Below are 23,224 nucleotides of genomic sequence, written 5' to 3' on the forward strand. Positions count from 1 at the left end.
TTTACCACATCTGGTTGTGGGACAATGGAGTTAAAACCTGTTTATTCATTCTCTAATTGTTTTACTTTACATGTTAATGAGGGAGTCGTAATGACTGTTTGCTTGTATTGAAACCTCCAGAATGGGAAAGTACCCGTTCATTCCTACACCAACAACAGGACTTTAGGTTCAGAGAACGTTTTTCATGTTTGCGGACGTTTCTGTGTTCATCCAGGCTTCCTGGGCTTCCCTCAGGACTGAGTTTGCTGCTCTGAAACCAGCCCAGCTTCACCACATGCTGAGGGAGTACAGCGCTGGTAGGCCCTGTCCGAGTGGATGGAGTCCATCAGCAGAAGATGGCGAGCATGCAGTCAGGACTGGTGAGTTCCAGGGATAGAGACCATCTGTATGAGGATTAATTATCATCATCATTGTCATTATCTTTAATTATCATAATACCATATAAATCACTAAACTTTAGATACAAGCAACTTGCACCAGTTTGTCTCATAGACAGAACCAGTTTTGGACCCGGTTGTTCGCAGGATGTTATTGTTCACTGTAAACTGGAGTGACCGCACTTCAGCAGGAAGCAGATCAACGTATTATGTAGCTTGCATGTTCAAACTTGATATTTGGCATGCATAACTCTTCATGATAAACGAAGACTGTTAGAAATTAAATAAAATCATGTAATAAAACACAAGGGAACCGAGTCTGTCTAAACACAGCTTGGAGCTGGCACAGCATCAGCTGAAAGAGTAAAGTCTGGTTTCATCCATGCTGTTTTTGATTAAAAACAGCACATTCTCTGTTGTTTATGAACAGCACATGAGGCTTTCTCAGATAGAGCCAGACAAACAGCATCTTAAAATGTAGAAGCTCTGGATGCCACTTTGTTGTTGAGCAAAACTAAAACACAGAAGGAACATGATTTACTGCAGATGTATTGTGATTAGGCTTTTAAAGTAGTCCTTTCTTTTCAGCCTGTCTCCTCCAGTCAGCTTCAGCGCTCAGGACTCAGATATATTTCTTCCTGCTGGATCAAACAAGAGCAGCTTGGCTGCTCATAATCAGCATTTAAAACCAAAAGCTCTAGCTTCATTTTAACATGCAGGGTTGAATTTCATTAGCATGCCTTCAATAAAGCTTAGGCTGTTAGTTATGGGTAATAACAGTTTCTTCTTCTTCGTCTTCTTCTTCTTTATAGCAGACATCCTGGAGAGCTTTGACAACCACCCGCCACTCATCCTGCCCAGCAGCACGTTTCACCTGGAGCTCGGTAAACCAATCGTGGAGCCGGCTCTTTTTGAACAGCTCTCTTATCTGCAGGACTTTATTGGCAGGCTTCCTCACATTAAATCCCAGACCGAAACGTATGCCGAAGAACAGGTAACAAGGTCCCTGTGACCCTGAGTGCGTCAGGAAATGTGATGGTTCAACATCTGTCTCTGATAAACTTCATGTCGCCCAAACTCAGGTTTCTAAGGGTACAAGCCTTGACAGTCCTTCAGTGACCTCACCAGCCCACCAGGTGGCTTCTCCTTGCCCCAGTCCGGAAGCAGATTCTGACCTTTCCTCCCCTGCAGAACCCGGTCAGGCCCAAGGATCTCATGGTGATCTGACCAGCTGTGAAGCAGTTCTGGCCCAAAAGCTGAAGAGCCTGCAGCTGCAGAACACCCTCCCTGGAGCGGCCCACACAAGCTACCACAAAAGCCTGGCTCTGGACCCTTCATGCCTCCTCACTCCACCCAACACTCCGCAGGGTATGGAGCTGGCTGAGTTGGAGGCTGATCTGCGGGAGGGCATCCGCCAGCTAAAGAAAGGTAACTGAAGGCAGAAGGTCAGCAACAAGATGGGTCAGGCCACTGCTTTTGTCTTAATGAGTGCAAACTGAAGATTTCTTTAGGTTGTTTACCTTTCACTCATGTAAAACATTATCTGATATTAATTAGCCTCTGTTGCGTTTGAGCTAAACTGTAATTCATTTATATTGTGTGAGCCAACACCTGACCTTTGACCTTTTCATCTCCAAAGACACACTGTTCACCTGCCCAGTTCAAGGGCCTACTAGATTTTATTATGTAGGCAACACGAACCTTTAGTCTAGACAAAATACAACATTTTTCTCCAAACTTCACTCCTGCCCCTCATTTCCTGACATTCCAAGCTGCTGTTGTATTGTTCTGTTTGTTTAAAGCCACCTGCAGCTGCAGGTCTTCAACAACTTTATGTCTTTCTATTAACAAATTCTGTAATTAAGTTTTAGTTTCAGTTAAAAACCTGCAGTCTGAGAACAAAGTGCTCTGTTAGGAACATATGGACCAATCAGATCTCTGATGTATGATGGAGCTAGATCATTAAAAGCTTTATATGTGAGGAGGAGAATTTTTAATTCTATTCTGGATTTAACAGGGAGCCAATGAAGGGAAGCTAAAATAGGAGAAATATGATCTCTCTTTTTAATTTTTATCAGAACTCTTGCTGCAGCATTTTGAATCAGCTGAAGGTTTTTAACTGCATTTTGTGGACATCCTGATAGTAAAGAATTACAATAGTCCAGCCTTGAAGTAACAAATGCATGGACTAGTTTTTCAGCGTCACTCCAGGATAGAATATTTCTAATATTGGCAATGTTCCGGAGGTGAAAGAAGGAAATCCTAGAAACTTGTTTAATATTGGATTTAAAAGACATGTCCTGGTCAAAAATAACACCAAGGTTTTTTACTTTATTACCGGAGGTCAATTTAATGCCATCCAGGTTAAGTGATTGACTAAGCAGTTTCTTTTTCAAAGATGACAACTTCTGTCTTGTCTGAATTTAGAAGCAGAAAAGATTCCTGTTAGTGTTTTCTCTGCTAGTTTGTAACGTTAGAATCTTCAATTTTTCTTCTCAAAATACTTAAATATAGCTTGTAAAACTTCTAATTAGACCCTCGAGAAACCTGTGAATCAAACAGGAATCTTGAAGCTTTTAGGGTCTTTATTCTTCTTAATTTATAGAAAACAAGCTCACATCTGTTCAAGTCCAATTATTTCTCTTGTAAATGATACCTTCTGTCTTTTTTTATTTCTGTAGTTTAATTCATCAATAGCAAGAAGATGCCAACAGGTATTAGATGCAATTTCTTCTCTATGAAAGATTATTTATGAATCACTGACCTGACAGAAAGGTGTCATTCATCCTTCAGATAAAATTGATCAATTTAATAATAAGTCATGAGACATTTTTACTTTAAAAACCAGAGAGACTAGTTGGTTTAAAGTCATTTAAAACGACTGATTGTTGCCTACAATTAAATAAATGAATAATGACCTCCTTATTACTGAAAAGAACCAATTTAAGGTTTCCAGCCCAGATTATACAAATATTCTTGATGTCACACATTCTTTAAAGTGGTCTTTTAAAACAGTAATAACAGCTGAAAGACATTAAGTATAACCTGATGACAGCAGATGATAATGAGGAGTAAAAGTGCTCACAGAAACCATGAAACAAAGAGTAAACCAGCCCGGCGCCACACATGATGACAGCTCGACTGCATCTCAAAGGCCCATTCATGGCTTTACTTTACCACAGCAGGTTTTCATTCAGATGACACACAGCTCTGCCTCTTCAGAGCAAACCACGTGCCCTGTTACTAACGTCTGGAAGGAGATCAGCTGCAGTCACTCCTCCCAGAACCTCGTTTACCTCCTGTTACACACTGGCACTCAAAAAAACGTATGCAGTGACTCGCCTTTCAGGAGCAGCTGTAACAGCAGTTCCAGGTCCACATAAAGTTCCCCACACATGAAAAAGGCGTAGCGCCTTTCGCCGTCTTCACTTCATCTTTTACTCATTCAGCTCAGGAATTTTAAGTGGAAGGGTTACACAGGGTGGGTTTGCTGTGTTAAAGGAAAGACTGTTTCCTCTCCCACCCCCATTGTTTATGAACGCCTCCATCATGAGGTCATTTGGAGGAGTCATAGGGAGTCAGAAGAAAGGTTTATAAATGAAACCTAAATTTTCCATGTGTCAGAAATTTGAACCAAAATACTGCAGCTCTTGGACCTGCCAGTGGAAACCGCTCCTTTCTCAGTGGGAGTGTTTTAAAAGTTTAACAAAGCTGGAAAACCTTTTCCACATAAGGAGAGGAACATGCAGCATTTCAGAAGGTGAGAACCTCTCTGGACTAACAGTTTCCAGCAGGTTCAACAGGCACAAACTAAATTATACACTGGTCTGGCATAACTTTATGACAATCCGTTTAATGGTATGTTGGTCCCCATTTGCAGCCAAAACAGCCCAGACCTGTTGTGAGGTGGACTCGACCAGACCCTTGAAGGTGTTCTGTGGGACCAACATGTTAGCAGCGGATCCTGTAAGTCAGAGAAGTTGTGAGGGGGGGGGGCCTCCATGGATCAGGCTTATTTGCTTGATTGAATTGAGATCTGGGAAAGCTCCTCAAACCATTATTCAAGCATTATTTTGCTGAAAGAGGCCAGAACATCAGGGAATATTATATCTATGACAGGGTGTAGTTGGTCTGCACCTTTCGAGATGCTCTGACCCCTTCGTCCAGTCTTCACAGTTTGGCCTCTGTCAACCTCACTCAAATGCTGCTGCCTTCTGTACAGCATCCCACCCACTGACAGGTGTCACCAGGAAGAGATAATCAGTTATTCCCTGCACCGGTCATAATTTAATGCCTGATCAGTGTAAGAAGAGCCAGCTGTTATTTCAAACAGTTAGTTGCCTGGTGATGTGATGCTGGTTGGCATAATTAAACTCCCGTTTAACTTATTTTAGACTTTGTCTTCTTGTCCTCCATTTTTACTTCCTTAGTCTCTTTACAAGTACATTTATTTTTACACGGAAACATTTTTAGAAGTAAATGAGTCAAATATGTTTTATGTTTTTGACAACGGACGCAAACACTCAAAACACAAAAATGTATTTGGATGCAGTAAAGACACCATCTTTTTAAACACAGAAATCATGCAGTATTATCCGTGATAACAACTGGAAGACTAAAAGTTAAACTACTTTTAGTCTTCAGTATTTTTTGTAGATTCTGGAGAAAAGGAACTCAGATTTGATCCAGACCAAAGATCCTTTTAGTCTCATGTGATTTAGATTCACCCTGTGCTCATACGCTCCATCACAGCCCTCCTCCCCTCGCTGCCTGGTTGTGTGCCCTTATACAAATTTAAGCTGGAGGATTTTGACCTTAATCAGGTGTCTTTACTCTCATTGGTTCTTGGTGCTCTGTGTTTTCTCTCAGTGCCTTTATTGAAAGCAGTTTGCCAAAATGCATTAAGGAATTACACTGAAACCGAGCCATCTGGCACCATCACTGTGTGTGCTGAGTGTCCGTCCTTAATGGCAGGTAATCCCAGTAATTGCCTTAAAATGGTAACATACTGCGGTCAAATAACTTTACATGTTAATGAGCTAAGAATTAAAAATGTTGTAGTTCTCATTGGAAAACACCTGCAGCTGTTTATTATGTGACATCTTTGCAAAGAAATTCTGTTGGCCATTAAAAGAATAAAGGAAATAACTAATGTTATTAATAACTAATAACTAAGAATAACTAATGTTTTAAATTTCCCATTGCTCACGGGTTCTGCAATAATTGGAGAAAGTTAATAATAAAAATTTATAAAAAGTTCATAAAATAACTATGGATTCACCAATATGAAACATTTAGGGCTGATATTGATATCTGATATTAATATTGCTGTTATGGCCGATAACTGATATTTACTGTTATTGAATATATTATAAATATTTCCCTATCTTTTCAACACCGTGAACAAACAACCACTCTGCTGACATTGCCTCTCTGCTTCTGTTAAACACCCCACAATCCAGCGCTGCATCACCAAGCAAATACCACATGGCCAGCGGTGGGAGCGGTTCCGCTAACCCGCTAACAACGGAACCGTTTTTTCATTTAGCGGATTTGCTAACTTTGGTAACCGTTAGCGGACTGTTTAGCCTCCGTTAAAATAGGTGTCACCAACTACAACAAAATTCACAAGTTTGTCTCTTTCTGTTGTGGGCGTGTCCTGAAGAGTCCGTCAGGTGTGTTGTTACACCTGACCTGACGTCATTGTGCGACGCAGCAGCAGCTACTGTAGCTGAAGGCAGTTTTTACTTCAAGTTATGGAAGGTGACTGAGTCATCTTAGGGGTTAGCGGTTAGCACTAATTTCTTTAGCTGTAGAGCAGTTTAGCGTTAGCTTAATAAATATTTTAGTTAATTGAATATGGATCAGCGAAGCTAACGTTTTGTTTAGCTGTGTTACTAATGGCCAGAACATAAACAGCAACAAGATGGAAATAAACATCAGTTGTCAACATCGGCCCAGTTTTACTTACGGGACCGATACCGATATCTTAAAAAAATGTCTCAACACTGACCAATAATATCGGTATGTCGTGCATCCCTAATGTTAATATTAATAATAATGATAATAATAATACTTTTAAAAAAAAATGATTTCTATCGTCAACATCACGTTACATTCACCCAGGCCTGAACCTCCATCTACCTCTGTGTTTCTGCCCAGGGGTATTTTCAAAGTTTAGTAATCCTTTTAATCTGTCGGGAGGAGCTACAGAGAGGTGGTGATGTCAGGAGAGAAAAGAGCAGCGGCCGATCTGTCATGGGACTTTACAGCTGGGTTGGTGCGTGGAATCTTAATCGGCAGCGGCATTGTCCAGGACAGGTCCTGCGTGGGGGGCAGACGGGCTACATGTTGGGGAAAGGCAGAGGGAGCCACGGGGGAGGATGATGAGGAGAGGAAGGGTGGAGCAGCATAGTTTGGAACAGCTTTTTTTGGTGGAGGATGGGACAAGAGATTTGAATAACTTTCATGATCTAAAAATTGTGATGGACCATGATTTATTTATTTAAGACTAACAAACCCAGATGGCAGAAGTGTGTGAACACCATTTATCTTCTGTATGAGCTTATCGGTCCTGTTCTTATCATCTGTGGGTTAGGTTTTTACAATTGTGTTACTTTAGGTTAATAATTTGGGAAATTTGTTCACTTATGTTCTCTGAGAGTCCTCCCCGTGTGGTTTCAGGTCCATACTTTAAATGTAGCTGTTCTTTGAAGGCCTTTGATGATAGTTAGAGAACAAACTGCGTCATGAAGACGAAGGAACAAAGCACACAGGTCAGGGAGACAGCTGTGGAGGAGTTTAAAGCTGGGTTAGATGATGAATCAATATCCCAAGCTTTGATCATCTGATGAAGCAGTGTTCGGTCTATGGTCTTCATGCAAAACGTGTGGTGGAAAGGTAACTCTGCACTTCACATAGAACACACCGTTTGTAGGGCGGTGGCAGCATCGTGCTGTGGGGATGTTTTTCTTCTGCAGTTAGGAAAGCTGGTCAGAGTTGGTAAGAAAATGGATGGAGCTGTTAGAGGCTGTAAGTGACTTGAGACAGGGCCAGATGTTCACCTTGCAGCAGGATAAAGCCTCTAAACATACAGTTCAGTCAGAGATAGAAAAGAATGGTTTAGATCAAAGGATATTCATGCGTTAGAATGGCCCACTCAAATCTGGACCTAAATCTGACGGGGAATCTGTGGCAAGACTTTTAAATTTAATGTCCACAGACTTTGTGCAGCCAGTCTGACTGAGACGGAGCTATTTTGCAAAGAAGAAAAGGGAAAACTTTGTCTCTTGATACAAAGCTGGTTGGTACATAACCCAAAACACTTCCTGCTGTTAAAGATGTTTTGTAAAGCATTCAGGGGGCTGAATACAAATGCAGACGACACTTTTCCTTTCACTTTACAATTATGCATTATTTTTGTTGATCTCTCACATAGAGTGCATTAAAGTTTGCGTTTAGAACTAGTAAAAGTAAAAGTAGAAGTAAAAGGTTCAAGAAGTGAGAATATTTTTGTATGGTGCTGTACAGTTTAAAAACAAAGTTCAAAGTTCTTCATATTTACACGCCAGACCAACCACAGAACTACATAAGTTCTGACCCAGTCTTCAGAATTAGACCATTCAATGTGTACCACCTTGGTGTTGAAGTAAGTCGATGCAGAGGAATGTGTTGTAAAGCCATTATTGGTCCAGTTGGACCAGTGTAGAAGTGGACGTCTAGATATTGCATTCCTGCATGTCTCTGAACTGGTTTGTCTTCTGTGTGTTTGTCCAGCCGGTGGGAACTCTGAGACTGAGACAGGAAATGTGGAAGCAGAAGAAGACAGAGAGGATGTGTTCACAGTGGAGATCCGCAGAGGGCCCCACGGTCTTGGACTGGCCCTTGTAGATGGAACGGTGAGATAACAATCACGTCTTTCTACTTCTCAACACTGGATTAGTATTCACAGCTTTTTTTGGTTATTTTTAGCCAAGTACCCAATGATCTTCAGAAAAATGTTTTATCAAGCCACTGAACCTGTTACTCCTAACATGAGTTCATTTTATGGCTTTTCCAGGTCAGCTGGTCATTGTCCCTTTTATTCCAGAAACAAATGCTTAAAATTGGACTTTGTTTAGCCCACGTGTCCTGTCCAGGTTTAGTCCAAACAAAGAAACTCAGGCTTAGTAAATCTGACTCAACCTCACAACTATTAAACCACCGGCAGACATCAACAGACGTCTTTGTGTGGAGAACCTTTTAACCTTTCACTTTTAATTAATTGAAGCAGAGGTGAAATATTTATGTGCTTTCAGCACATTTTTACTTTAATGACGAGTCTTTCACCCATAATGAGCTCCTGGTCTGAACAAGTGTTGTCTCAAACAGACAACTCAGTAAATAACCAACATTAAACTGAATCTCTAGGATCTTTTTTACCGCCGTTCAGTCATTTATTTAGATGACAGTTTTACAGGCATAAAAGATATTTCTGTCAACATCAAAGTTTTGATGAGATTAGTTGACTAGAAAATCTGTTTCTCTTTATGCGCAGCATGTCTTTAAGGTATGTTTTAGTGAAGTGGAGACGAGAGAAATGTCGAGGGAAAAACACATCGCCATTTTAAGCGCCTCACTTATACTGAAACTAGCTAACTTTGAACCTTTTTTACTCAGTAACAACTTCCACACTAAAGAGTGTTGCTGTGTGTTAAGCCTAGTGGCTTTTGGTATGGTGCATTTATGGATCAGAAAAATATTTTGAATGTCTGAGATTCCATCTGGCCGATCGCTGCGTACAGACGATCAAGCTAAAAATTGTCCGATTAGCAGCTGGTTTCTTGGTGCATCTCTGGATTTATCTACAGAAATGAAAAAACGGTTTCTTTAAGACATGCTGCTTGTAAGGATCCAGCTCAAAACAGGATATTTTCTAAGCTCTCTGTTTAAAGGATGAGGTCAGTGTTTCACTCTGTCAGCTGAAGGTTCAGGTCTGAGGCTGCATAGCAACTTCAAATCATTTAGAAACAATCATAAAACCACAATGTGATATAATAAAAGGTGGTTCAACACAGTGTTGAATAAGCATGTAAAATACTTTTCATTTTGTTTTGTCATCTCCTCTTTTTGCTGCAGAAAACGCCGCTGAGAATAAGTGGCATCTACGTGAAGTCAGTTGTTCCCGACTCTCCAGCTGCTCGGTGTCAGAAACTGAGAACAGGGGATCGGATCCTGGCTGTAAACGGTGTCAGCCTTGTTGGAATGGATTATAACGTGTAAGTTTACAGCTCTACAGAGACTCATACACATAACTGAGCTGGAGTCACCTTATTTAATGCTAACATTTCAACATATTTTGTTTATTGGGCTGTAGAACTCCTCCCATTGTCTCAAAGCTTGTTGTTGCGTCTGCTCTTTTCAGCGGCAGAGAGCTGATTCGCTCTTCAGGAGACACTCTAAGGCTGCTGGTTGCAAAGATGGACACGAAATCAAGCAGCAAGACTTCAGCTACAAACTAAACGCTGAAAGCAAAGTCCTGCTGGATGACAAAAGTGCAGTTAAAAAATTTAGAGAGCACCAGGTTCTCCTGCAGCATCTACTGTCAGTATTTCTCCCAGGATGGATCTCCCAGGCCAAAGGAAACGAACTTCCTGCTCTTCATCTCCAACTTGCTGTGGAGTAGAGTTGTTTATTGTGTGTAAAGAAACGCTGAGACAATCAACCAAAACCACTGGGATCTCACACAAAACACAGACTGTGGGCAACGTTTTTAGAAAGCTTGTTTCTGCTTCTGTCTGGCCTATAAACAAACTTTAGTGAGAGGAAAACATGCGTCTGTAGTGATTCAGACTAGTCCAGCTTGGATCTGAGGAGGATCACCAAGCGGGTCAGAATCAGTCATGCCTGGCTTTAACTGAAAATCTTCAAATTCAAGTGTTTGCTTTAAAAAGAGTGAAAGTACATTTTACCAAAACAACAAGCAGCTAAATAATTTAGTTTAAAAAACACATCTCTGCTCTGAATGTGTGATTGTTGTCAAAAATGTACAAAACGAATTACCTTTGGTTATTTTCATGAAGCGCTTCAGAGCATTACTGGTTTCTGAATGTAAAATGTTCAAATTTAGCAGAAAATCCTCTTTTTCTGCTGCTTTCATGTTTTATAAAAGCTGCATTATTTCAACGGCAGTGTTCTTCTGTAAAACTGAAAAAAGTAAAACCCAAAGCTGAACTGTGTTCATTTTTAACACCAAACCAACCCGAAGGCTGTTCCTGTTCATCGCTCCTGAAAGGAGCTCAAAGCAACGGCTTAAATGACACCAGAACCAGAGAGACATTTTTTATTGGGTTCATGACATTTGATCCCTAAAGTCTTAGTTATAGTGCAGCCATTTTTTACTACAGGTTCATTAATTAGGTTATTCAGTTTTCATAGTTTTGTTAAACAATTGTAATCAACTTGAAGAACAAGGTGAAGAAAAAAAATCCAAACCCAAATATTTAGCATTTCTGACCAGACAAAGAAAAACTGTAATCATCACAATTAACAGGAAGCTTTAAATGTTTGGTTTTATTCATCTTCAACAGTATTTACTGGCTCTAAGTGCACCTTGATAGATTAAAATATCACCAAAAAGTTATTTCAGTAATTTAACTCATATAATATTGATTTCAAGGGATCATTTCTGCTGATGTTACCGATTATGGCTCGCAGTTGAAGGGATACCAATTAAAAGTTGAGTGGAAGGATAATATGTGGCGGAAAAAGTTGCATTTACAACAGGGATACCTGCAGCATTACAGGGTGACAAGTTGTGGACTTCAGCTGGAGTCAGAGCTTCAAGACCCACCACAGAAATGGATCCAAGACCTGGACTGCTGCTGTCACGCTCCTTGTGTTAAATCACACCTGAACCAGAGACAACACCAGAACCGGCATACATGAACTGAGGAGACAAAGGACTGGATTGTTGCTCAGTGGTCCAAAGTCTTCTTTTCAGATGAAAGCAAAGTTTGCATTTTATTTGAAAATCAAGGTCCTAGAGTCTGGAGGAGGACTGAAGAGGAACAGAATCTAAGTTGTTTCAGATCCAGTGTGATGTTTCCTCAGTGATGATGTGGGGTGCCATGTCATCCGCTGGTGCTGGTCCACTGTGTTTTATTAAGTCCAAAGTTGGTGCAGCCATCTACCAGGAGATTTTAGAGCATCTCACGCTTCCCTCTGTTGACGGGCTTTATGCACCACCTGGCACCTGCCCACACCTCCAAAAGTACCAATAATGACTGGCTGGACCTGAACTCCACAGGGAATCTATGGAGACACCAGAACCAACAATGCTGACGGACTGAAGGTCACCAACAAAGCAACCTGGGCATCCTGAACGCCTGAGCAGAACCACAGGGTGATCTCTTTCATGCCACGCTGCGTGGATGCAGTATTTCATGCAAAAGGAGCCCCAACCAAGTACTGAGTACATTAGCTGTAAGCTATATTCATCAAAATGAAACTTAATGAATCTATATAATACGTGGGTTTTACGTCTTAAATTGAATTATTAAAAATAATTAACTTTTTGAAGATGTTTTGATTTATAGAGATGCACCTGTATAGAACACTAACCCCTCATCTTGTTCTGTTTTTGGTTTATCAGGTTTTAACAGAGTCAACTTTGAATCTGGAAGTTGCTGATGACTGAAAAACATCAGTTGGAAAATATTTGTAAGAGTCTGTGTAGAAACAGTGTTAAAGTTCCCACAAATTCTTCCTTTTTGTAATATTTATATTGTGCAGTTTTCTTGAATGGAATAAATATTATTTTGACTTTGAAAACGTTGCACAGTGTTTGTTTGTGAGCAGATCCAGCAGCTGTAGCATGGTTGGGTGGAGCAGCAGGGAAGCTGCTGGGCGTGTCGGCTTCATGGCACGTTTACAGCTGCTCTGTGGTTTCCATTAGCCGAGCACTTTCCACTGGCTCCAGCATGGCACAGTTCGCCCTCTGTGGCCTCCCCTTGGGGCCTCGTTGTAAAAAACTCCTTTATGGCAGCATAAAGATTGGCCCGCTCGGACTCGGAACACATCGCTGAGTGTTACCAGGTCACAAGGTGCTGAACAGGAAGCCCCATGCTGCTCTCTGGCCTAAATTCTCCTTTAAGACCTTTAAATGTTGCTGATTGTTAACAACAACGCAATGTCTTTGTGCTTGTGATGTAATATTGTGTTTGAATATTAAGGTGTTCCTGAGACTAGCTGTCTAAAATAAGCACAGCACTATTAGACAAAGTCTCCAAACCTTCTGGTAGCAGCAGTTTCTGGTGCAGTCTGACCTTCTGAGGACTTTCCTTTAATGCTTGACTTTCTTCTCCTAAAACCCTGCTCCTTAAAAACATCCCATGCTGGATCTTTGAAGCTGGTAATCAACGTAAATAGTTTATTTTATTATTCATCACATTAAGTAAGATCTTCACTCACAAGGCCAAGGCGGTGCCGTCAGTTCTGGCCCGGGTCGTTTGATGTCTCGGCTGCCGGTTTGGATACGATGAAGAAAATGCTTTCATAGCAAGTTACTGAGAGGAGCTAAGACACATTTCTGAGGTAGATGAAGGAAAACTGGAAGCTTGCACTGTTTCAAAGAAACATAGAGAAAGATGGCATTGCGTAAATGAACATAAACTGAACTGGATCGATAGATTAAGCCTCCATTCTGATTCTTTCCCTAACCACACCCAGGCCTGGTTACTGCCACACCTGTTCTCAATCAAGAAATCACTTCAATAGGACCTGCCTGACAAAGTGAAGTAGACCAAAAAGATCCTCAAAATCTAGACATCATTGCTGAGATCCAAAGAAATTCAGGAACAAATGAAAAAGAAAGTAATTGAGATCTTTCAGTCTGGAAAAGGTCTTGAAGCCATTTCTAAAGCTTTGGGACTCCAGCGAACCACAGTGAGCCATTGTCAACAAATGGAGAAAACATGGAACAGTTTTGAACCTTCCCAGGAGTGGCCGGCCGACCAAAATTACTCCAAGAGCTCAGCAACGATTCATCCAAGAGGTCACAAATGACCCTGCAACAACATCCAAAGGACTGCAGGCCTCGCTTGTCTCAGTTAAGGTCAGAGTTCATGTCTCCACGATACAGCGCTGGAAAAGACTCAATGTAAGTCATCGCAAACGCAGGATTGCCGTTGTTGCTGCTGTGGCCCAGCCAGTTATTAGCTTTAGGGGGAAATTCCTTGCAGGGCCATGTAGGTTTGACTTTTCTTCTCCCTTTACAATAAAAACCTTCATTTAAAAACTGCATTTTGTGTTTACTTAGGTTGTCTTTGACTAATATTTTAATTTGTTTAATGATCTGAAACACTTGAGTGTGACAAACATGCAAAAAATAAAAAAATAAATCAGAAAGGGGGCAAACACTTTTTCACACCACTGTATTGTGAAGGTTTTATAAAACAAAGAAAGTGGTAACAGCCAAGTTAAAAGCAGAAGCTCCACCTTTCTGTCTCCCTCAGATCTTTTGTTTGCGACGCTGTTGGGTCTGTCTGTGTCCCAGAGTTGTAATTTTGGCCTTCTGGATGCAGCAAAGTTAAATGAGGGTGAGTCGCAGCATGAATTTACTGCCGAGGGTCAGGAATAACTCTTCCTGGTTAACCTCACACAAGGAGTTTTGTTCTGAACGTCAACATGGCCCGACTGACCGTGCCATGAAGTTCCCAGTTTGTCCCAGCAGAGAAGGCTCCAAGGGCTTCTTGTTTCGCATAAAATCTGAACAATTTCTGTTTCTCCCTTTAATTAAACAGGCTGTAAATGTCTGGAATGTTACTGAAGTATTTTCCTGGATTGGAGAAGTATGGAAAAACAAACAACATAAGTAAATTCACCTTCATTTTCTTTCATTTTTGTTAAATCAAATAACACAAATAATATTTGTTTGATGTCACAGCTAATAAGATTTTGCTTCTGCTCTTCTGTCAGTGTTTATAGAAACAGGTCTTTTTTGTTTTAAGCAGTCTGGCCTGTTCTCCTGCATTGATGTCTACTGGATGCCTGTGGTCACACTGAAGCTCACTCTATAAATATAAATTGTCTCCTCGCCTTCTTATGCTGACAATATAGAACAAAAGCAATATTAGCTTAGTCCTTACGGCTATTATTTGTAAAATACACTGCTGGTTAAAATAAAGTACACCCATTTTCAGTTCTGTGGTATTATAAAACTACAGAGGTTGGACAATGAAATGCATTCGGTAGCCTTGGCAGTGACGCGCCCATCTAGCACAAGTATTGGGCCAAGGGAATGCCATGATATGGCAGCCCAAACCATCACTGATCCACCCCCATGCTTCACTCTGGGCATGCAACAGTCTGGGTGGTACGCTTCTTTGGGGCTTCTCCACACCGTAACTCTCCCGGATGTGGGGAAAACAGTAAAGGTGGACTCATCTGAGAACAATACATGTTTCACATTGTCCACAGCCCAAGATTTGCGCTCCTTGCACCATTGAAACCGACGTTTGGCATTGGCATGAGTGACCAAAGGTTTGGCTATGGCAGCCCGGCCGTGTATATTGACCCTGTGGAGCTCCCAGTTCTGGTGGAAACAGGAGAGTTGAGGTGCACATTTAATTCTGCCGTGATTTGGGCAGCCGTGGTTTTATGTTTTTTGGATACAATCTGGGTTGGCACCCGAACATCCCTTTCAGACAGCTTCCTCTTGCGTCCACAGTTAATCCTGTTGGATGTGGTTCGTCCTTCTTGGTGGTATGCTGACATTATCCTGGATACCGTGGCTCTTGATACATCACAAAGACTTGCTGTCTTGGTTACAGATGCGCCAGCAAGACGTGCACCAACAATTTGTCCTCTTTTGAACTCTGGTATGTCACCCATAATGTTGTGTGCATTTCAATATTTTGAGCAAAACTGTGCTCTTACCCTGCTAATTGAACCTTCACACTCTGCTCTTACTGGTGCAATGTACAATCAATGAAGACTGGCTACCAGGCTGGTCCTATTTAACCATGAAACCTCCCACACTAAAATGATAGGTGTTTCAGTTTCATTGTCCAACCCCTGTAATCTGGCCTCTACCATCTAACCTCTATGTGAAGTAAGTGTACAAAAACACAGAACTGATTTCAACTGTCATTACACACTGTCAAGCAAGGATCAAGCCAAAATGAGGAAAATGTGTGTGAAAACCTAAGTACACCCCATGATTTAACATCTTTTAGAACCATCTTCAGCAAAAATAATTGGAAATAGAGCTTTTCTTCCTGACCTAATCAGTCTCCCACATCATTGTAAAGGAATGAAGATCCACACTTCTTTTCTTCCTGCACAGCTGTGCTAAGGTCCCAACACAGCATTTCAAGGTTGAGGTCTGGGCTTTGACTTGTCCATTGCAACAAACTAAATATTTTCTTTTTAGGTCATTCTGCCATACATTTGCTGCTATATTTGGGATCACAGTCCAGTTGGTGGCAGTTGGGGCAAAGCGTCATCTGTCAGACAGATGGCCTCACATTTAACTCTAGAATACTTTGTTTTGTAGGGTCGATTATGCTTGACTCAATGATTGTAAGGCGCCCAGGTCCTGCAAAACAAGCCAACAATGAGGTGTTTGTTGTTGGTTTTCTCCAAACATGACGTTGTACATTAAGGCCAGTTTGGTCTCATCTGTCTTGTGTTTGATTCAGAAGCAACATTGCAAACCGAAGTCTGCTGCCATTGAAGAGTTTTCTGCTGGCACCCCTTCCAAACCACTACCTGTATCCTTTAGACAAACAAACTGTGAGAATTACTGCCTTTATAGAGGTGATAACACTTGCTGATGGCTCAGAAATACTTTTATACACTTTTGCTCATGGAGATTATCTATTAAGCTTTTGATGTCAAAAGATCCCTAAAAATGCAGCATCAGAGAAAGAACTAGAACTCCATCTGGTGAGCCTTATAACTGAAACATTGTGATGAGGATAATTGTCCATTTCAAAAACAATAATGAGATTTTTATTCACAGTTTTTGCAATTTTGTTTCAAGATTTTAAAACCTGGAAGATTATTGATTCTTCTGATCTGTGCTTAAATCTTTGAGTTTGCAGACTTCCCACCACATGAGCTTGACCATCAAGATTAATTTAGGATGTACCAAGAGATTTCGGATTATCGATAAAAACTCAAATGTTTTCTGTTGATCCAGAGGTTTAAACCACAGTTTTCTCCAAAAGCTCCTGACAGCCCTAAAGATCTTTGAAACAAAACTCCAGTTTTCTGTGTATTGAGTTTGACTTACAAAAAGAATATTGTCCTGAGTTTGTTTCCCAGAGTCTGTTATCAGTGAGGAGGGCAATGAGAGGAAATGAGGCTCCACTCACATTTCTAAAAGTCTGATTCACCTCCATAAATACCTGAGTCCTTCCTCCCTGTGGCGTTTTGTGTCAGTTATCCTTTTTCTCTGTCAAAGAACCTTAAAAGAACCAAAGCGTGCCTTTGCTCTTGTCTTGACAAAGAAAATGATCATGGCAGAAAATACTTTAATAGTTTTCAAGATAAGAAAAACAAAGAGCAACGGTATTTCTTCCACAAAGCAAAGAGAAGGATTAAGTAGCTCAGATTCCTCTAGAAGGACTGATAGGTGTTTGTCTTCATCAGTGCTGCTGAACAGCTGATCACTCTGCTGCTGGAGATCAGGAAACCATCAAACTATCTCTTTCAGGAAGCTCTCAGGCTCCAGACTGCTGGGTGTCATAGAAACTAACTGAAATTTATATATTTATAAACTAAAAAGAGATTAATTACTATACTATTACTATAATTATTTGTGGAAATAGAGATCTGAAAGGTTAGTAAGGCAAAAAATAAGACTATAATAAATCATGTTAAGATTTTCCTATGTTTAATGTGGCATAAACCCGCTAGCCACTTCACCAGGAGCACCTTCCTAGCACAGGTTTGGACCTGTCTTCAACGAACTCTCTTCAAAACCATCTGAATTCAACAAGTAACATTCCTCAGAGGTTTTGGTCAATTTGAAAATCACAGCTTCACACAGTTGCTGCAGTTTTGTTGGCTGAACATGATATTAATTTCCATATCCCAAGGCTGCGCTACTGGATCAAGATCTGGTGACCGTGGAGACCTCTGGAGCACATTGAACTCGTCATGTTAAAGAAACCAGTTTGATATGAGTTGAGCTTTGTGACATGGTGCATTATCCCAGTAGCTATCAGAAGAAGGGCACACTGTGGACACAATAGGATTGACGTGGTCATGAACAATATCCAGGATGGCTGTGGTGTTTAAATAATGTCCAGTGGGTCCTAAGAGTCCAAAATGTGCCAAGAAACTATCCCCAGATCATAACACCACCACCAGCAACAACCTGAACCTTTCATGTTGTTCACGACAAGTTTTGACCCTACCATCTAAATACTGAGATCAACCGGACCAGGTAGCATATTTCCAATCTGTTATTGTCCGGTAGTGATGAGCCTGCGCGAAGAGTAGACTCAGTTTCTGGTTTTTGGCTGAGACATGGTGTGGTGTTCTGCTGCTATCGCCCAACTGACTCAAGGTTCAACATGTTGTTGTTGGATTTGATTGGATTTTCTCTTTTTCTGACTCTTAAATCTTCTTTCTTCACCAGTTTGATGCTCGGCTTGAACTTCAGGTCCCCGTGAGTGTTTATACATAGTATCCTGAGTTTTTATGACCTTCTCCTGACTGATACCTTTGTACGATGAGCTCATAATTGATCCTTTCTAACCCATTGGCAAATCGTGGCTAAAGGATGTATAGGATGTCAGAGACATCTTAATGCTTTCTCAGGTTAATCAGATTCACTACAACTGATGGCAGGTGTGAACTTAATAACACTGAATGCCACCCATGAATGAAAACCTTCTTAAACAAAATACTCGTTTAAAGGCGTAGACATTTGCAACCAGATTACTGCTGATTTCTATTTTTCATTTCCCTAGTAACAGATTGTTTTGCTTGCTCAAGTGGGAAAAGGTTTTAAATTATTTGTCTTTTTCACAACAACCTGGCATTTTAACCTTGGTGTTTACACGTTTTAGTTCAGAATCACTGTGTTCTAACTGTACTGTAATCACAAGAAACACCTTTATTGTTCTGGTGAAAAACTGCTTTGATTATCAATCAGCTCATTTTGTCTGTGATCTGTATTATTTGTCATTTTATTAACTGGACTGTAAATCTTGCAGCTGTCTGATTTCTACCACAGTTAGGAACCTTTTATTAATTAAAATCTAAATGACGTGTCTTGTTTCAGTTCAGTGATAACTGGTTTCCAAACACAGCAGGATTAATTCAATTCAATTCAGTTTTATTTATATATCGCCAATTCACAACACATGTCTCAAGGCACTTCACAACAATCAGGTACAAACATTCCAATTAATCCTAACCATTGAACAGTGCAGTCGGAGTTAGCTTTTTATTCAAATTGGATAAAAAGTTTTTCTATCTAAGGAAACCCAGCAGATTGCATCCAGTCAGTGACTTGCAGCATTCCCTCCTCCTGGATGAGCATGTAGAGACAGTGGACAGTCACTGGCGTTGACTTTGCAGCAATCCCTCATACTGAGCATGCATGTAGCGACAGTGGAGAGGAAAAACTCCCTTTTAACAGGAAGAAACCTCCAGCAGAACCAGGCTCAGTGTTGGCGGCCATCTGCCACGACCGACTGGAGGTTTGAGAGAACAGAGCAGAGACACAAAGAGAACAAAGAAGCACTGATCCAGGAGTACTTTCTATGGGAAGGAAAAGTAAATGTTAATGGATGTAGCTCCTTTAGTCGTTTCACCTAGAAAGAAAGAACAGATAAACTCTGAGCCAGTTTTCAAGGTTAGAGTCTGAAAGAGAGCACATAGAGTTAGTCACAGTAGAAGCTCAGTCAGTAGCCATGTCTAGGAGAGAGAAAGGGTTAAACACTGAAGGACAGGGCTATGTGGATCATCGGTAGAGGGTGAGCATTAAGTTGTTGCCAGCAGAAGCTCGGACGATGCCCCTCTCCAGAAAGGTGTCACAGGTAGACACAGAGTCAGGCCAGGTGTAGCTTCTAGGAAGAGAAAAGAGAGAACAAAGTTAAAAGCTGAAATAACAGCAAATAATGCAAAATTGGAGAGTAGTGTGAGAATGTAGCGAAGAGGGTGAAAGTGGTCGTTATGTCCTCCAGCAGCCTAAGCCTATAGCAGCATAACTACACAGAATCAGAATCAGAATCAGAATCAGAAAAGCTTTATTGCCAAGTACGTTTTTGGACATACAAGGAATTTGTTTTGGCGTAGTCGGTGCAATACAGTACAAATTAAACAGTATAAACATATCTAGTTTATACTGAAACATATCTAGTTTCAGTTCAGATTATTTAGTTAAACGGCGCTTATTTACAACAATGTCGTCTCAAGGCACCCCACAAAGGGTCCCACTGATGGTCATTGTTATACTAAAAACCACAATGATTGGGATACCTCTCTCTGTCAGACTGATTATAACCATTGGAAAAGAGAAGGGGTCATACAGGTAGCAGAAGTGGAGGTTGTGTTTGCACCTCATCCATAACTGAGCCAGTTTAGGCTAAACCTGACTCCCCCTTACTCCAACCAACAGGGAGGGAGGAAGGCGGAGGCAAAAAATAAGGAAGATAGCCTAAGCTACTCTGACTATAAACTTTATCAAAAAGGAAAGTTTTAAGCCTAGCCTTAAAAGTAGACAGGGTGTCTGCCTCACGGACTAAAACTGGCAGCTGGTTCCACAGGAGAGGAGCCTGATAACTAAAGGATCTGCCTCCCATTCTACTTCTAGAGACTCTAGGAACCACCAGTAAACCTGCAGTCTGAGAACGAAGTGCTCTGTTAGGAACATATGGACCAATCAGATCTCTGATGTATGATGGAGCTAGATCATTAAGGGCTTTATATGTGAGGAGGAAAAGTTTAAATTCTATTCTGGATTTAACAGGGAGCCAATGAAGGGAAGCTAAAATAGGAGAAATATAATCTCTCTTTTTAATTTTCATCAGAACTCTTGCTGCAGCATTTTTAATCAGCTGAAGGCTTTTAACTGCATTTTGTGGACATCCTGATAGTAAAGAATTACAATAGTCCAGCCTTGAAGTAACAAATGCATGGACTAGTTTTTCAGCGTCACTCCTAGATAGGATATTTCTAATTTTGGCAATGTTCCGGAGATGAAAGAAGGAAATCCTAGAAACCTGTTTAATATGGGATTTAAATGACATGTCCTGGTCAAAAATAACACCAAGGTTTTTTACTTTATTATCAGAGGTCAATTTAATGCCATCCAGGTTAAGTGATTAACTAAGCAGTTTTTTTTTTAAAGACTCCGGTCCAAAGACGACAACTTCTGTCTTGTCTGAATTTAGAAGCAAAAAATTTAAAGTCATCCAAGTTTTTATGTCTTCAAGAAATGTTTGTAGTCTATCTAACTGGTTGGGTTAATCAGGATTTATGGATAAGTAAAGCTGAGTATCATCAGCGTAACAGTGAAAATGTATTCTATGCTGCCTGATAATTTGACCAATTGGAAGCATATATATAGTAAAGAGAATTGGACCAAGTACTGAACCCTGTGGTACTCCACAATTAACCCTGGAGTTTAAAGATGATTTATCATTTACATGAACAAACTGGAATTTGTCAGACAGATAAGATTTAAACCAGCCTAGCGCTGTTCCCCTGATCCCTACAGCATATTCCAGCCTTTTTAAGAGAATATTATGGTCGACTGGATCAAATGCAGCACTGAGATCTAACAGAACCAGAACAGACACAAGTCCATTATCTGAGGCCATAAGAATATCATTAGTGACTTTCAGCTGAGTTGTTTCAGTGCTATGATGAGCTCTGAAGCCTGATTGAAACTCTTCAAACAGGTCATTGTTGTGTAAATGATCACACATTTGACTAGCAACTATTTTCTCAAGAATTTTAGATAAGAATGGAAGATTGGATATAGATCTGTAATTTTTCAAGTCATCTCGATCAAGCGAAGGTTTCTTAAGTAAAGGTTTAATTACAGCTACCTTAAAAGCCTGTGGTACATATCCAATTACTAAAGATAGATTAATCATATCTAAAATGGGGCTGGTAATCAGAGGGAACACTTCCTTAAATAATTTGGTTGGGATTGGGTCTAACATACAAGTTGAAGGTTTAGATGAAGCTAATATTTCTGATAACTCAGGAAGCTCCACAGGATCAAAACAGTCCAAACACAAATCAGGTTCTGCAGTTATTTCCAATGTTGTCTCACTTGCTGAGGATGAAGTAATCATCTTCGGGAGAATGTCAAAGATTAAACTTTTAATAGAATCAATTTTATTTAAGAAGAATCCTATAAAGTCATGGCTGCTAAGAGCTAAGGGAATGGATGGCTCAACAGAGCTATGACTCTGTGTAAGTTTAGCAACTGTACTAAAGAGAAACATTGGATTATTTTTGTTCTCTTCTATTAATGATGAGAGATAAGTTGTTCTAGCTTGGTGAAGTGTCTTTTTATACAACAGTAGGCTATTTTTCCAGATCAAGTAGGAATCCTCTAGGTGTGTAGAGCGCCATTTTCTCTCCAATTTTCTAACATTGTGCTTTAAAGTACGCAGCTCTGAATTAAACCAAGGAGCTAGCCTCCTATGAATAATTACCTTCTTTTTCAAGGGGGCTGCATTGTCTAATGCACCACGCAATGATGAAGAAACACTATGAACAAAAGAATCAATTTGTGAAGGGGAAGAAACAAAATTATTCCCCTCCACTGTGCTTTTCAGTGATAATGAGGAAATTAAAAGTGGAACAGATTCTTTAAAGATTGTTACAGCATCGCCTGATAATGATCTACTATAATGAAAATTTCTTTCAGGTGTGGAGTACTCGGTTAAATTAAACTCAATGGTTATTAAGAAATGGTCAGACAGGACAGGGTTATGAGAAAATATTGTTATGTCTGTACACTCAATGCTATATGTCAGCACAAGGTCCAGAGAATGAAGACAAAGGTGGGTAGGTTTGTTAATGTTTTGAGTAAAGCCAATTGAGTCTAAGATAGCATTAAACGCTATATTTAGGCTATCACTTTCAGCGTCAACATGAATGTTAAAATCCCCCACTATAATAACTTTATCTGTATTTAACACTAAATCAGATAAAAGGTCTGAAAACCGATCTAAAAACTGAGAGTAAGGGCCTCGTGCACGGTACAAAACAACAAACAGAAGTGGTTTTAGTGCTTTGCAATTTGGATGAGAAAAACTAAGGATTAAATATTCAAAAGAGTTGTAGCTATTGATTGGTCTGGAACTAATCAATAAATCGGACTGAAAGATGGTTGCTACTCCTCCTCCTCGCCCAGTATTTCGAGGAATGTGAACATTTAAATAATTAGTAGGAGTTGACTCATTTATAGTAACATACCAGTTTAATATATGTCAGGTTTCATTATTTATGCTCAGCAGAGCTTAGTGACAGCTATTTATTTACTGTGCTAACACAAGTGACACTAACCTCACACAGACAACATTTTTCCTCTAAGTTTCGAGTGGAACTGTGTGGTTCTTGTATTTATTTGCAACAAGCCAAAGAGACTACGCGCAACACTTCAAGGAAATCTTACTCTCCAATAAACAAGTCAGGAGGACAGCTGAGGTAGGTTTTGAAAGTTTTTTCTGGGTTGTGTGAAAGGAAAGTCACCATCATACCAAGAGATGTAACACTTCCTGTAAAACTGGAGCATGAGCAGGTTCATGTCACACAATATCAGAACAGTATGTTCAGACTTCTTACCTTTAGGCGCTCTGCTGCAGAATCAGGCTGTAAGTCATTTT

The 23,224-nt window shown here is 40.3% G+C and overlaps 1 protein-coding gene across 2 annotated transcripts in view; it reads left to right on the forward strand.

The window, feature by feature from the left end:
* LOC124863046 (ras-associating and dilute domain-containing protein-like) overlaps positions 1–12,188 on the forward strand; it is a 39,622-nt gene extending 27,434 nt beyond the window's left edge. The window contains exons 11-16 of one of the 2 annotated variants that reach the window (XM_047357297.1): positions 215–359; positions 1,193–1,371; positions 1,460–1,805; positions 8,154–8,275; positions 9,495–9,634; positions 9,781–12,188. In XM_047357297.1, the coding sequence (XP_047213253.1) occupies positions 215–359; positions 1,193–1,371; positions 1,460–1,805; positions 8,154–8,275; positions 9,495–9,634; positions 9,781–9,877 (1,029 nt within the window). In that variant the 3' untranslated portion in view covers positions 9,878–12,188. Of the gene's footprint in view, positions 1–214; positions 360–1,189; positions 1,372–1,459; positions 1,806–8,153; positions 8,276–9,494; positions 9,635–9,780 lie in introns of both variants that reach the window. The other variant, XM_047357296.1, reaches the window with a different exon arrangement.
* The last annotated feature ends 11,036 nt before the right edge of the window (positions 12,189–23,224 follow it).

The sequence above is a fragment of the Girardinichthys multiradiatus genome, chromosome X, assembly GCF_021462225.1.
Source record: "Girardinichthys multiradiatus isolate DD_20200921_A chromosome X, DD_fGirMul_XY1, whole genome shotgun sequence".
In the NCBI taxonomy this organism is placed as follows: Eukaryota; Metazoa; Chordata; class Actinopteri; order Cyprinodontiformes; family Goodeidae; genus Girardinichthys; species Girardinichthys multiradiatus.